Here is a 15,909-nt window from a genome sequence, read left to right as displayed (position 1 = left end):
GTATTTCAATCAGACGAGAACTGCCAGGTCGTCCAATTTCCACTTGAGCCAAAAACTGGTCACTAACAACACCCACTCACCTTCACGATCAGATTTTGACTTCCAAACTAACTAAAGATGCTTTCAGGCAATTACTTTTCTTCATTAAAATGAGTTTTAGGTTTAAGATTAGGTTTGACATAACATGGATAATTTAACCATTTTTAAATGAAATGTGACCTTTAGTTTATAATCTAATCTAGATTTTGACAAAGGGTCTTTCAAGAAAAAAAAAAAAATAGAAGTTATTGAGAACATTTTTTTCCTTTGGACAAATGTAGTAAACCTAGAAGTTATAAAAATGTGGAAAGTAGCAGTGACTAACATCTAGTTGATAGTTCAGCTCATGTTGTGTGTGATTTTTTATATATTATTTTTTAAATTCAGACTTGTTTTGCTCAAAGTTGATTGTCAAAAGTTGCTCTGTACACAACCTGCACAAGGCCGTCATACTTAATTTTAAAAAAAAAAAGAAAAGCTGAATGTGTAACTTTTCCCTGCACTTTTTGGGAAAACGTGAGGGGGTTGAGGTGACGTAGCACTGAATCAGGCTAAACTCAAAGGATACATGAATGGCTCAACATAATTTATTTTCATTTTATGTTAAAATGTACAGAGTTCTTTGAAAGTACTTGCTAAGAAAGAAAAACAAAATGGAAAAAAATGGAAATACATACAGGGACAGAGTCGAGAGTTGAGGCAGCTGAGCTCAAATCAACCTTCACTGTGTGCCCAGCTGTCCCGTCCCCCCACCCTCTTTTTATTTTGCGCTCTCTCTTAGCATACAACGCAACATGTACAATTACAAAGGATACAAAAAGGGAAGCAATATAAACAGACAGAAATATACTGAGCTCATTTTTACATGCCTCTTAAATGTAAGGAAGTCATCCTATGCACACACAGAAGTAAAAAAAATTAAAACAAAAAGAAAACAAAAAGAATGCCGAGTAACCTTTAGATATTTGTAGTCCTTTTGTTTAAAATAGCATTAATATACTACACAAAGATAGAAAAACTCTAGAGATGAGATGGAATGGAGAGGTTAAAGGCATCTTAAAGTCACTAAAAGTGAGTGGTAATTTTTTTAAATTTTGAGTTTCTTAGTAATTATTACCCAAGAGGCGAGCTAAAAAATATGTTTTTTTTTTGTCGTTTCCTGAAACAGAAGTGAAAAAAATGACAGTACCAATATCAATGTCAGAATTTCCTTTTATATTATAGAAAAAACATTTTCTCTACAATAGGTTTCTAAAGTCAAAAAGAGTCAGCTTGTGTCATAAAAGAAAGCTGCCCAGTCTGACAAAATTCAGAAAAGAAATGAAACAAAAAAAAGTAAATACAGAACAGAATACACACAAAGAAAGTTTGTATGCCAGGTCTGTGTGACAAATGAAAACTCCTCTTTTGACTAAGAATACCGATACGCGGCCCAACAAAGTCAACCACGACCCTACGGGACCTCCGATCCTTGCCTCCGACCCTGCTTCTATAATCGAGCTACAATCCCAGGGCCAAACCTCGCGCTAGATCGAGCATTCAGGCACACCTTCACAAAGGCTAACCGTCCGCTGCCACATTTTTAGCCAATGGGAGCACAGAAACAACAATAACAAAAACAAGATTAAAAAAAAAAACCAAAAGAAAAAACAAATTTTACAAAAAACACACCATTCAGAAGCAGACTCCTCGACCTCTTTGGGTCACTAACACTTAAGGATGCGAGGTCACCTATAGTTAACCGACTTTCCTTAAAGTAGTTACATGGAAATCCCACCGTTTGTTCTGCATTCCCTAAGCTGCTAAAAAAAAAGAAAAAAAAGAAAAAAGGCTGACATTGTATACCATCTGTCAGTGGAGTGTGGACAAAAACAGTTGAATGTTTCCTGAGCTAGCCATCAACTGGAGACAGCTAGTCAGTGTGTGTTTGTATTTATATATATATGTATATATATATATGTGTGTGTGTGTGTGTGTGTGTGTGTGTGTGTGCGTGTGTTTGTATGTGTGCGTGTGCTGAATATTGGGAAGTACCAGAATATTTACATCGAAATGTTTCAGAGTCGCGGCAAACTGGAAAATAATGCTACTTGTTTCATTTATGGATATATAATATGACAGTAACACGCTAGTCTCTTCTGTGTCTTTGCTGTGTTTTTGGTACAACACTGTCCATCCAGGAAGACAGAGACTCTGGAAAACAGTCAAACACCTCAAACACCCGAGGCCCTGCTCCACTGTGCTCTTCTGGAACTCACGAAAAGCCGTGGGGCCGAGCGGCACCAGAGATGTTTGGGCATTTCTGAGAGAGCAAGAGGGTGTAATCACCATTTCAGAATGCCACGCGTATAAAGATCAAAGCATGTAAGGAGGTCGGACTGCACACACGTATTTAAAAAAACAAACAAACAAACAAACAAACAAAAACAACAACAAAAATAAGGTCAACGGTATGTTTAACATAAAACAACAGTCCGCCTGCAATGTTTCATCGTCTCTTTTTTCAAGGTAAGGCTTCCTATATTAAAAGATTGTGTGCATGGTTGAATATACTCAGTAACCACCGTTCACAGTCTGACCAGGCCAGGTACTCCTGTACCCTGTGGACTTTTCTGTGGACTTTTCCTCGTCATACTTCGTCGTTCCTTACTGTCCTCCTCAGTGTCGAGAGGAGGAGTGGACTCCTGGGCCTGTGTGCTGGCCTGGCCTGAAGCTCCACGGCACGGCCGAGGTCCACGTACACACCAAATCCTGCCCAAATACTCCCATACACAGCCAGCTGGGAGGGGAGGGGGAGACGAGCCCAAATAAAAAAAGGGACAAAATGACAACACAGAAAAAACAAAAACAAAAAACAGGAAACCCAAAGACCCTCTCTGTCCCCATCACCTTCACTCCACTGGTGCCTCTGAGGCACTGGAGAGGGTGAACAGGACTAATGGACATTTAGAGTACAGCGAGCATACGCTCTGGCCCCTTTCTGTCTCCTTTTTTCACTTCTTGGCTGCTCATCTGCTCATGTAATGTGGCTGTTTTGGATAGCTGTGATGGGAGGGGCCAGTGTACATCATGTTCCCATGGTGATTGGGCTGCATAGGCTGCTGTGGGTAGCCCTGCCCTCCCATCATGCCCACCTGCATCTGCATGGGGTACTGAGCTGGCTGATTCATGTATGCGGGGTTGCTGTGATAGCCACTGTTCATCATAGGCTGAGCCATTCGGTAGCTGGCTGACATGGGGTTCAGAGTCGTCATGTTCATAGAATTATACGGTGCCGTGGGCATGAGGTTTGGCATCATGCCGCGCTGCACGGCCAAGGTGCGCGGCGTACCCTGCATGGCCACAGTCCCCGAGCTGCGGCTATAGAGCTGCTGCTGGTGCGGGGCCGGGGCCAGCTGCTGAGTGGCTTTGGACCGAATGGAAATGTGGCCTTTGACGGTAGTCATCTGGCCCTGCAGCCGCTGTGTGTGCGGTGGAGGTCCTAGGCCAATGTTGGTCGTGGGCATGTTGCATTGCAGCTGCAGAGAGCCCAGGTTCATGGAGCCAGAGCTAAGGTTAGGAGGTGGGGTCATAGTGGGCTGCCCCTGTGGAAGGGCAGTGTGGGGTGAAGGGGCCAGCCCAGGATTGGAGAGAGAAACACTAGTGGCATAGGAGGTAACAGCGGCGGAGTGAGAGTAGGGCATGCCGTGGGGCTCCATGATGGTGTTGGTGAGCTGCTGGAGTTTGGCCAGGCTGAATGTTGCCGAGGGCTGGGGGTAGCCCCCTGTACCAAAGTCCTGACCCATGCGCTCATACAGGGTGCGGCCCCCTCCTCCACCTCCACTCTCTGGAATCTCCATGATCATGGGCGTGGAGGCAAAGCCATTGCCCATGCTGCACTGGGACAAGGCCTGCTGTGGTGGCGGTGGCGGGGCCGAGGGTGGAGGCTGAGGGTTGGGCGCTTGTTGCTGCTGTTGAGGAACCTTTTTTGTTGATTGCTGCTGCTGGTTGGTGCTGGGAGGCCTCTCAATCACACCACAGCTCTGAGGAGACTTAATGCCACAGCTGGGGGTGTTGGATGGCGGTGGGGGAGGCGGGGGCTGGGGCACAGCACTGCCCACGTTGCTGGCACCTGGTCCACTGTTGGGCCCTGGTCCTGTTTGCTGAATGAGGCTACAGCTGCCCATCGCTAGCTGGGATGCGGCATTTCCTGTGGAAGATGTGAGGCTGGGGGCTGGCACGAAGGAGCAGCTGTTGGACTGAGAGGAGGAAGAAGGGGTGGCAGAGCTGGAAGAAGAGGACGCCGAGGACGCTGAAGCCGTTGAAGCCCCGGCGACCACGGCAGCAGACATTCCTCCTCCATTGCCCCCGTTTCCTGTTCCATTGCCCCCTCCACCCATGGTGGAGTCGTAGCTGCTGGGGTTGTCATAATTCTCTGTAGTGCTTTCAATGCTGCCCAGGTCACTGAAGCCACTGTCCACCACCTGCTGCGAGTGGTCCGACACAGACGGCACATCCATCATCGGCGATGTCTCCATGTTCTGCTGAGAGGGGGCAGAAAGCGAACTGGGATGCTCTGGAGTGATCTGTGTGTAGCCACCTCCAGCGCCACCGCCACTGCTCCCTGCTCCGGTGGGGCCAGGAGTTCCACCCCTTTGCCCTGCTGGTGTCGTATCCACGATGCCCGATTGCAGCCCCGGGCTGTTCACAGAGCGCACAGACTGACTGGGCAGCGGGGGCACTGGTGGATTAGGGAGGGGGCTGCTGTGCTGGGAGGCTCCACATTCCTCTACTAAGGCTAGGGTCTCCTCTTCAGGCTCGCCCGTGTGACTGTAGCTCTGCAGGGTCCGGCAGGCGGCTAGGGTCTCTTCACAGTCCTGGTAAGCGCCGTGGTGTGGCTGGGGCTCAGTTTCCTCGTCCTGGGCTTCCCCCTGCGTCAGGGACTGAACAGCCTGCATAGTCTCCAGGTCCAGCTCATTGGAGTGGTGATGTGAGTGGTGCGAGTGATGGTGGCCAAGCTCCTCCTTGAAGTCAGGGTGCTGGTGAGGGTGGGAGTGCGGATGCTGGGGTTCCATCAAGAGTGTGACGTCTTTATCATCCGGGTGCAGGGGCTGCAGCTCCATTGGCTCAGAAGGAACAGACATGGCCGTGACCGTTTCCACCGCCGCCGCCGCTGCAGCAGACTCCTCCTGCTCTCTGCGCCTCCTCTCCTCCTGCTGAGGGTCTGCAGAGGGGGGCCGGCACTTGGTCTCCTGCACCCTTTCCTCAGCCTCCTCCTCCTCCTCTTCCTCCTCCTGTTTGCTGACGTACTCCTGGGCCACGCTGTTCTCCATGCCTAAAAAAGGCTCTACACCTGGGGGTTCTTCTTTGACTGGAGGCGAGTTTGCGTGTGAGGCAGACTCCTCCTCCTCGTCTTCATCGTCGTCTTCGTCTTCAGGGTCCGGACTTTTTCTCTTTTTACTGCTGCTGCTCTTGTCTTCTAAGTGTCCGTCACCCTCATCGTCTGCATCGTGGTCGTCACTTCGCCGGCTTCCTGAACCCGGCGTGACCGCCGCTCGCCTGTTCACGCTACCACCACCACTGCCCATGCTGCCACACTCCTCTTCCTCCCTTTCCTCATCATCATCGTCTTCCTCTCTGTCACCCATATCTGTGTCCTGAGGCCGGGACTGCGGGGCCCGGGGCCCTGAGGTGGAAGAAGAGGAAGAAGGGGAAAGCAGTGGACGGGATGGTGGCCGGCTAGGTTTGTCTTCTTCCCAGGCTCGCTCGATGTCCTCCTCATCATCTTCATCCTCTTCTTCCGGGTCAGAGGTGGGAGGTGGTTTGGGGGTAGGCTGTGGTGGCTGGCGGTTCTTGGGCGGTCTCCCCCGCTTTCTGGGCATCTTTTGTTCAACGGGCTTAGGGAGATAGTCATCTTCTTCGTCAGAGTCTTTTTGTTTGACGTCTCTGTCCGTGTTAGTTCTGCAGACTTGCTTGCTGTTCTGGTCATCCGTCTGCAGCAGCTGAGGAACTTTGTCCATCTGCTGCTGCTCTAGCAACCTTTGTCTTTCCTGCTCCTGCCTGTCCGCCTCCTCCTGGGCCCGCTGCAAGTACCAGCTCCGTGGCTTGCGACCAGGCTTCATCTTGATTTTGGGTTGCTGAGGATTCCCACTTTGGGCCTGGCCGTCTGCAGCTGCTCTCTGGTTGGGTCCTGTGCCAGGTGGCTTGCCTCTTTTCTTCCAGTGCTGTGGTTTGCGGCTCTTTCCTTTGGGCCAGCCTTTCTTCTTTTTGACTGGGACTTCAGGGTTGGCTCCAAGGGTCTCTGATGGGGTTGCTGTCAAAGCAGCTACAGACTTCGGCATAGTTGTTAGCTCTGCAAAGCAAAGAAGATGAAGTGGTTAGATACAGCTACTGCACAAAGTTCTGGCCAGACTGTGAAAATAAATGTGATGGCTTTCCAACTATTCCTCTGAACAGACTAAATAACTAAACTCCATCTTAACCAGTGAATGTCAGTAGGTGCCCGTAACTCACCCAAAATCATCAGTTCAAACAACTGTACATCAGAGTAGAAGTTACTTGGAGATGTCACCACTATCATAAGGCCAGGAAGAAGACCCAAGCTTTCACCCTCCCCATGCAGACATTGTTAGGATTGTCATCTCTCATAAATGGGAAGTTACTGGAATATTTTTATCATTGTCCAACATTAGGTGAGTTTTACATTGACATGGACTGAGAGGCTGCAATCCAAGACAGAAGCCTCTGTTAAAACTCAACTAAAATTTGCAGTTTATTTCAGAGCACTGGCACGCTTAACAGAGCGGCTGGAATAACGGAGGAGGCAGACTACCTCAGTAATCTCCAGGACAACCTTAAACTTGGACACAACTATGCCAGCATCAAAGCAATAACCAGAAACACACATTAAAACTGGTTGTGGAATGGAAAAAAAAGCAGGCTAACACAAAGGTTTTGGAATTGCCATGCCAAAGTCCTACCCATGTATGTACGATTAGTCCATACATGGGTAGTCCTGCACATTTCATCACTGCTCACCATCTTCCTCCGAATCTGTGAGGTTGGAGAGTCGGCCCCTCTTTGGCGCAGGGTCAGACAACCTCAGAGCAGACTGCGGTTGGGGGTAGCGGCGCAGCGGGTGACCCAGTGGAGTCTCCTCCTCCAGCCTGGGCATAGGCCTCTCTGAGTCAGAGTCTACAAAAGGCTCATCCAACACCTCCGTGGTCTCCGAAATGGTCTCAGTCACCACGCTGCTGTGAGGGTGGCTGCGCGGGCGAAAGCGGCGCTTCCTCATGGGCTTCTGGGTAGAAACGGGACAAGGGATTAAGATGTGCTAAGGAGCTTTAGAGCAAACTGACAACTTCACAAGCAGGAAGCTACTTTTGCGATTATCATTATCATCATTATGATAGCTGAAAATGTCTAACCTTGCATTTGAGCCCTGATTTGGTGAGCATAGGAGGGGAGCATCCCCTCTCGTCGTCATCTTCATCATCATCATCCTCCTCTTCTTCGCTGCTGTCACTGAAGCGGCTCTTCCTGACTGGAGAAGACTCGCTCAGCCTGGGAATCACAGGAAGCTGTGGGTGACCCTCTCCGGGACCTTCTATCAGTCTGGGCTTCGGGCCTCTCTTTTTCCTCGGTGGCCGGCCTCGTCTCGTGGGGGTTATGGAAGGGTGCCTGCTCATGTCGAGTGTGTGAAAGGCTGTCGTGTCTGCTTGTCTGTCCAAGGAGAAAAGGGAGGGCGGGCTGTTGACAGTGCCTGTGGTTTTTACCCCCTCTGACCTGTCCTCGTCCTCATCATCTTCATCCTCTACTGGACGGATTTTGGGTGGCCGTCCCACCCGCGCGCTGTCCTTCACCTTACCCCAAGGCCAGTTTTTGGGCGGGCGCCCTCGTGGCCTGCGTTCGCCGTTTGTTGGCGGAGGGGGTCGTGGTGGTTCTGGTACAGGCGGTGGGCATCGGACTGGAGGGGGAATTGGAGAGCTTTGGCCAATCGGAAATCCTAGAAAGGTCTTCCTTTCCTCCTCCTCTTCTTCATCCTTCTTCCCTTGCCGTACATGCCAGGACATCTGTGGGACCTTGTGACTCGGCTTAATCTGTTTAGAAAATTTACAATTAAATTAATTACACCAGAAAGCAAGTCTGACTAAATTTATTATCTTCACAAATGCAATGGCAATCTTTACCTCCTTGCGAGTCCCTTCCTTTGGTTCCTCATCCTCCTCCTCCTCATCATCATCGTCGTCGTCATCTCCATCAGCATCAGAGACCACGGTGTTGGTTACTATGACAGGAGTCCAGCGGAGACACTCGGGGTCGACCTCCAGCTGTCGTGGCCGGGCCTTTAGACGAGCCATGTGGTTGGCCACCAGCTTCTCCCTTCGCATCAGGATGAGTCTAACAAAGTCAAAGCAAAACCAGACGGGAGCATGAGCCCTCCGGACGCACATTTTTCTACATTGAAGCATCGATACATTACAGACAAATATGGCTGTGCAGGTAAATGTGCAGATACGTGCAGCTATGCCAACTGTTCAGGGATTTTTTGTTTTTTCCTTGGATAGAAACATTTTGCTTTCCCCATAGAGGTATTAGCACGGGCCAAAGGAAAATAACGAGCACTGCAGTTAAACTATTTTTTAACCAATTACGTCAACTGGGCTTCTATTTACTCAGCCACAACAGACATGTTTGTCTATAAAACCGACAAAGCTGTAACAGAGCACCTCCAGTGCAGCAGATAAATCATTCACAGGTGGATACAAGGACCAAAATTGGTACATAAACTCTTATGTTTAAAATAACGAGTAAGGATAAAGTAGAAGGACAAAGTCTTGCATTTTCGAATGATCTAAATGTCAAAACGTACACATTTGACTGATTGTTTCTTTTGTTTACACAAAACAAAGTGAAGACAAGTTGTGTCAGCCAAATTTTAGAATAAAAGAAAAGTCTTCACGCATGGAATACATTACTTAGCTGCATGCATCATGGTGCTTTCAAAGAGGTAAAAAACCTTGACCTGCACAGCATTGCCATTGGAGCAACATCTCATTGAGCTTACTTTGCTTTTCATGAGACCAAGAAGTTTTTAAGTTACAAATTTGACTTACTTTTATACTCACAAGCCCAAATCAAGAGTAAAACCTTCTAAAATAAACAATGGACAAATGGCAAAACTTTTAACTGGCTGCAGAGGGACAGACAGACTTAGTGCATATATGCACTTCTGAAAGATCATTTCACTTATCTACTGCACTATAATCTTTACACCGTGCAGAGCACTGATGCTTACATGCGCAGCCCCCAAAGATCTATTCTCAGTCAGGAAAAACCCTGCACGCATGTGTTTTTTGTGGTGCACCTAAAAATAACTGACAGTAAGCCCACATACAGTAAAGACACAGAGTCTTCGCTGCATTATTTGAGACACATCTGTGATACAGTCATCCAAATATTCAGGATAAATAAAATAGATCTTTTTTGACAACACAGTTAAAAGTTTAGAGTACCAAGAAGCTGCTTTTTTAACATCTGGCACAATACACATGTGCTTGGTAAGCTGCCAGGACACCTCAGTTTACAAACTGTGACATTTCTGCACATAGTGTACTTTGCAGTTAGATGCAAGTCAACTTTTATGTTGTTGTTTTGTAGGTCTATGAGGCCTAATAACATAAGAAAAAACAAATCTTTGTTTTGCTGAAAATTTATTTTGGGAACAGTGAAGGTGAACGATGCCACTGATCCACTAGCTAACATCCTAACAGCTGCACAGCCTGACTCTGGTGGTACCACTACAAACACCAGGAGAGTGCAGTGCAACCTGGCTCTGGACGATTAACTGATTAAAAGCACAAGTGGCTGTCCGTGTGACTCCGGACAGCATGTGAGATCCCATTACCACTAGCATCATAGCTGCGTGTCTGGGGAGCAGCCAAAGTAATGCAGCTTAACCAGCTTATGCAATGCATGTGAAAATATAGGTTTATGTACTGTTTGTTCAAACATCGTTTGAATGTTAAGTTTCAGTGTCACGAAATTTGTATGGCTGTTTTTGAAATCTCAATTCTAATCTTTTAAAACTTCACACTGACATGTCTGTGTACCTCCATAAGAAGGCTTTTCTGTTTTGCTTTCTTGGTGCTGCCACTGAAATACTTGTTCCACATCAAAAATCTGAATCTACTGTAACCGCATTTACTGCATATTTTCGCTTGGTCTTTCTCAAATTACACTGGGTCACCTTAGTAAAACGTTTTGGCTGCTTAGACCGAAAACCAGCAAATTCAGCATTTCAATTAAAAAAAAAAAAAAAGGCAATAGTAGCACAAGCAGAACGACTTTGTTTATATTTGGGCCATATAAAAGAAAACATGGAGTATATTTCTGACCGGTCTCCCCGCTGCTCCAGCATGTTGAGGCTATGCAGGGTGGTGGTGATGTCCTGGGGGCAGATCCCCGTCAGTTTGCTGAGCTGTCGTATGGTGATCTGCCGGTCGCGGAGCTCGTGGAGACACTCCAGCACCACGCTACGCCAGTAGGCCATGTAAGACAGCCGACCTAAGTCCGACAGAGGCTTCTCCGGAGATCCTGGCTGTCCCTCTCGCTTTGACAGCAAGTAGCCTGCAGGGAAGGAGGAACCGGAGACAAGGGCATCATGAGCCAAATGTTTGAATTTAGTCATTATGTCTATGAAAAGAGGAACCATCAGTGTTTAGTTAAAGTGATCCCAATATTCTCATTTCAAACTGTGATCATTCTATTCGTTTTTAGAAAATAAGCAGCACTTACTGAAGTCGATGAGAAAACGCCCATAGCCCTTGCGCTGGTACTGTGGAAGAATCATGATGCATGATACGTTGTATTTCTGTTGACAGTGCTTCTCCTGAAAAGAAAAAAGACAGACACATTTAACCATTAGAGGAAAAAAGAAAAATAATAATGGAACCACATTATAAAGCAAGTCTGTGTGTGTGTGAGCTGGGTGTTAATGGTGCTGTGTCTGCTCCCTAACTGCTGTGCTTTGGCAGTGAGGTTGCATGTTAATGGGAGCACCTGCAGAGGCAAACTCCACAGAGGGACAATGGTGCTCACAGCAGCCACTATTTATCTGGGACACCACATGAGCATTTGTATGTTTTAGGAAGTTATTTCAGCTTCATTTAATCTAAATAAATAAAAAAATAAAAAAATAAATTTATATATCTATAGAGATATATATATATAGATATATATATAGATATATATATATCGATAGATAGATATATAGATATCTATATCTATATATATAGATATATATAGGAGTAAGTGTTTATATAATCCCACAACAGAGCTGTATTTTGCTTAAAAATTGTGGGAGAGTCAAGAAAACACAAAATCCAGACAAAATAGATCTTTGCAGAGAAGTTGAGTGGGGGAAGATGAACTGAAAGCCATACTACCTTAGAGAAGTAGCCAACAAGGTGACAGCCTTTACTGTCATTCTGGGTGAGGACGTAGAAAAGGAAGGGCTCCACATCGTAGTAGAGGGTCTTGTGGTCCAGGAACAGTTTAGCGAGTAGACACAGGTTCTGACAGTAGATTGTGCTAACATTCCCATCAACCTGTTGAAAGACGTTGGTAAGAAAACACAAATCAGTGCAAAGCACAGGACTTCCTAAATAGCTACTTTCTCATCCCTGAAACACTAAAGTGCTGAGTTAAATCTCCAGGCTGCTGTTAGGGAGCTGTGGAGCAGAGTGAAGGTGAATGGATTAGAAGTTAGTGTTAGGCTATGATCTCCCCTGTGTCCCTGTAGACTCCGAAATACACAGAGGCTGGAGAGAAACGACGAGTGGTAAAGAGACGGAGGGAGGCTCAGGTTGGCAGACGGCCAGTTATCTGTGCTCTCCTCGGAGAGAGGAAAGGACTGCAGAGTGGAGGAAAACAGAAGCTTCGACGGCCGTGTCCTGCAGACAACAATCCACTCAATTCAGTGGCCGCTGTGCTTAACTGCAAATTCGTCTCATTATAACTTTGATACAAAGAACAGGATATGCCACTAAGGCGGGTGAGGATGTCACAATCACTTTAAGGGTTTTTGACTAAGATATATTTATATAGTTGGTGGGAAAGCATTATGCTATGCAGAAACTTTCTCCAATAAAGGGTAAAATTGGACAGGCAGCGTGGGAAACATTTGAAAGGACTTGTGGGTTTGTACTGTGCAACTGTGTGCAGGTCTGAAGTGGCAAGAAGACTAGATAAAAGTTCATCTAGTGGCAAGTAAGCCATCATTAATTGCCTTTTTAATTTTCTTTTTTAATTTACAATGAGATACATCTAACAGCAGGCAATTTTTCAAGCCCAACACACAGAGCAAAGTGTTTATTTTATGAGGACGTGAACAGGCAAGATGATCATCAAGTTAAAAACACACTAAGCTGATGATTTTATTTGCTTTTCTTCTGCTGGCACAGCCAAGACACTAAAACAATGCAGCCAAACAGGAAAATATAAACTAAACTCAAAACACCGTTAGGAGATCACGGCAAGTGATCGTTATTTTATTTTGCACCGATATCTATCTATATCCAGTACTAACACTTAACACATTCACCTTATATGTAAGAAACCTCAAACTGGGAGTCTACACAAACCCGGCCTGAGGTCGTCACAGTGCTGGTCCTAAGCGAGGGTTGCATCAGTTAGGGCACCGAGCATAAAGACTGTGCCGAGTCCGGTGATGAAGGGAGCAACCAAAAGTACCTTTATTCATTTATTTATTTTTTTCAGTTAGCGAATCACTTCTCACTTCTCTCAGGGAAGTCAGAATGCACTGGAATGCACTTCTACAGCAGGGAGCAGCTGCATTCCTCTGTAGGGCCACGAGGTCTTGGAGTGCGGTCACACAGACACAATCCAATACCTCGAGGGAGGATTGGCCAGCGTAATGCTTTATGTCATGTGTAGAAAACAAAAGCCCTTTAGAGCAACTATTTATGTTGCAGTAAATCGCTCTCATTTCCCAAACTGTCAAAATGACGTCAGATTTTCCGTCATCAGCGACAGAAAATGAACAGAAGTCGTCTCTCTTTGTTACAGCGCTGGCCACCGTTACTTAGCTGTTACACCTTCTGCACTTTGAATTTATCAAAGATCACTGACACCCAGGCAGTCTTTCAGTCAATCCATCACCTCCCTGATGTCTGAGATAAACCAAAAACAGCAGAAAAACACTCAAATGAGCTTCTCCAGATCCTGATTTGTAACTACACCTATTCATAACTCAGAGTTTCTGTATTCAACCATCATTTGACCAATTCTGCACAACAGCCTTGGGAGTAACACACAGTACTCTCATTATACACAACTAAACCTAACAATAGCATCACAGTGCAGCAATATTTGATGAATGTGCCTCAAATGGTGAAATTGTTAAAACAGTCACTCAGTTCAATTCCAGACGGAAACACAAATCTCCTTTGGGGCTGCTCGGGAAATACATCCAGTGTAAACACTGCCAGGTTAAACTCGTTGAGCTGCCCGCTGTGGTGACCGCTTGTGACGAGGAAGCAGCCAAAAGTGTTTTCAGGTGACACTCACCCATCACTACATCTGCTTAACCGAAGAGGAAAAGGACCAAAAAGGAAAAAGGAATTCACTGAGCTGTGGTCTTAGTTTCCCCCCACTGTCCTCAGCTGACTGAGGTTGTAAAATATAAGACGAAGCTATACGACGTACTGCGTATTACGTAGAAGCCTTTTTACAATATCACAATAATGGCTACTGTACTGTTTCACTGGATACATGAATGCATTTGCAGGTCTGTTAACTGTGCCTGCTTTAATGTGTTTCAAAGACATGTTAGAGAGGATCCTCCTGTAAGAAGCACAGCGTGAATTAAAATAATTCTTAAGCGCCTGGATGCAGAAAATACTTTGTGTGACTTTTCCTTTTTTATTGTGCCATCTGGAAGTTGCGGGTGTTTTTAGAAGCTCTTTAGTGGTTTTTGAAAGACTTCATTCCCAGCGAGTTATCTCCAGTTTAAAAAAAACAACAACAAAATTTAAAAACAAAACAACACAAAGCCACATCTGCAACTTCCTCACCTCGAATACAGAGATGTCGTCCTTCCTGTAGATCTCATTGGCAGGAGGGTGGAACCAGTTGCACTTCTTCATGTGCTGGTAGAGGATGCTGCGACTTTTCATGTAGCGCAGGCAGAACTCACACAGGTAGAGTTTAGGTAGTCTGGAAACGGGAGCACAAAGACAAAAGGACAAAAGGAATGGTTTTAACGGTTTTGCTACACAAACAAACAAATCCCAACATTTTTCTTCTTCAGCTGGAATATTTACTGGTCTTTTATAACAATCGGCTATTTTTCTGGTGATGTAACAAAGGCAAATGTCAAACTGGGTTTATTTTTCCTCCAAATGACATTTGCTGAACAATTAAATGTGAAGGCTTTAAGAACTTCTGATTAATTTTTTAGAATAAACACTGATATCTTTGCTCTCACGCCTTTTTTCTCTGCGCACTTTTCCAGTTTGCATCCATCAGGTATTTTAAATTGCTGAGACAGAAACATACACAGTGGGATGAATTTTAGTGAACAGCAACAAACTGCAGAAATGCACATTTAAAAACACCTCCGACTACGGATCCCTGTCACAGAGGGTGGCAGTGTAAACGGCTTATGACGAGCTCCATTATTCGGGTGGTAATTTCTACACCTACGAGCAGGATTGTGAGCTAAGTACCTCATGCTGTTGCGTTACATTATGGTGCGTTAGCTTACCTGCTGTACTCCTGCGGGTATGGAGACGAATACCACGTCTGGATTTCATACTTGCCAAATTCAATGACTGACGGGCAACGCATTTGAGGGTCTGGCGGACCCGTCACGCCAACTTTCTGTTGGGAGAAGGGAAAAGGCAGAGATGTTTATGGTTAGCTACAGGTTTACAACTGGCGGGGGATTAGCAGGCCATGAGCCAAGCAGAGACACCAGAAATCATCAGCAGAGTATCTCAGACTGTTACAGCAGGAGAGGGCACCAGGTTTACATTACTCTTACGTGGATCTTCCTGGTTTGCCCTTCCCAGCCATTTACATCATGTACTCACCGTACACGATATTCACTGTCACCCAGCCTGGAACAGTTCTGCTCATTAACTCACACACTTACACACCACTGTGGCTATTCCACATCCACAACAGCGTTTTAATACGACTCCCATGGTGTTAACCCCACACCCACTCTCTGGTCAGTTTACTGCTGCACTATTCCCTTAAAACAAGCCATTAATGTGGCTAATTTACACTTCCTCTCTGACTAACGTATCAGAACACTGTCGTTAAAGATGCCCCGCTCAGTCATCGCACCATCAAACACAAGACTCGTTTTACGTGCTTTATCGAGACCCAGTCTTAAACATTCATGGGTAGTTTTACTCTAGCCGGGCTGTTTATGGAGCACAGTTTGGCATCAATCACAAGCAGAATGTGAAATTCAAGCAAATGTCCAACAACAACAGTAAAGACTAATCAGCTTGTTGTAAAGCTGCTGTCCTAAATTCAATCCATTTTATTTGCATCTTGAGGTCACGGCCTGTGTGTGCTGCATCTATGGTAATGGATCATTTTAATATCCATATTGAATCTGGCAGCTGTTCCTAATTTCTTTCCTGCACTTCTTTGACACACACACAGGGCCTGCAGCCCTCTGTGAGCCAGCAGCTTCATCTCTTACAACCAGCCAGCTGTTGACTTGGCTCTTTCTGACCACATTCTCACCACGATTGAGATTTACGTGTATACCCTCCAGTCTGGCAGCCGCAGTCCCAGACTCACAGCTCTCAGATTCCCATGCTGATGCAATCTCATTGTCCAATTTGGCCA

At 46.0% G+C, this 15,909-nt stretch overlaps 1 protein-coding gene across 2 annotated transcripts in view; it reads right to left on the bottom strand.

Annotated features, from left to right (window-relative positions):
* Positions 1 to 604: 604 nt before the first annotated feature.
* The window catches only part of kat6a (K(lysine) acetyltransferase 6A), a 38,236-nt gene continuing 22,931 nt past the window's right edge, over positions 605 to 15,909 (bottom strand). For both annotated transcript variants that reach the window (XM_085474505.1, XM_085474507.1), the window contains exons 9-17: positions 14,807 to 14,922; positions 14,115 to 14,256; positions 11,466 to 11,627; positions 10,816 to 10,909; positions 10,416 to 10,647; positions 8,208 to 8,418; positions 7,446 to 8,117; positions 7,057 to 7,318; positions 605 to 6,370 (exon numbers count right to left, since the gene is read on the bottom strand). In XM_085474505.1, the coding sequence (XP_085330631.1) occupies positions 3,048 to 6,370; positions 7,057 to 7,318; positions 7,446 to 8,117; positions 8,208 to 8,418; positions 10,416 to 10,647; positions 10,816 to 10,909; positions 11,466 to 11,627; positions 14,115 to 14,256; positions 14,807 to 14,922 (5,214 nt within the window). In that variant the 3' untranslated portion in view covers positions 605 to 3,047. The remainder of the gene's footprint in view (positions 6,371 to 7,056; positions 7,319 to 7,445; positions 8,118 to 8,207; positions 8,419 to 10,415; positions 10,648 to 10,815; positions 10,910 to 11,465; positions 11,628 to 14,114; positions 14,257 to 14,806; positions 14,923 to 15,909) is intronic.

Source organism: Copadichromis virginalis, linkage group LG12, assembly GCF_057382275.1.
Source record: "Copadichromis virginalis isolate Kocher_CV1m ecotype Utaka linkage group LG12, C_Virginalis_male_GT1.1, whole genome shotgun sequence".
Lineage (NCBI taxonomy): Eukaryota > Metazoa > Chordata > Actinopteri > Cichliformes > Cichlidae > Copadichromis > Copadichromis virginalis.
Note: the sequence above shows the minus strand (reverse complement) of the source record. Positions and strands in the feature narration are given on the sequence as shown.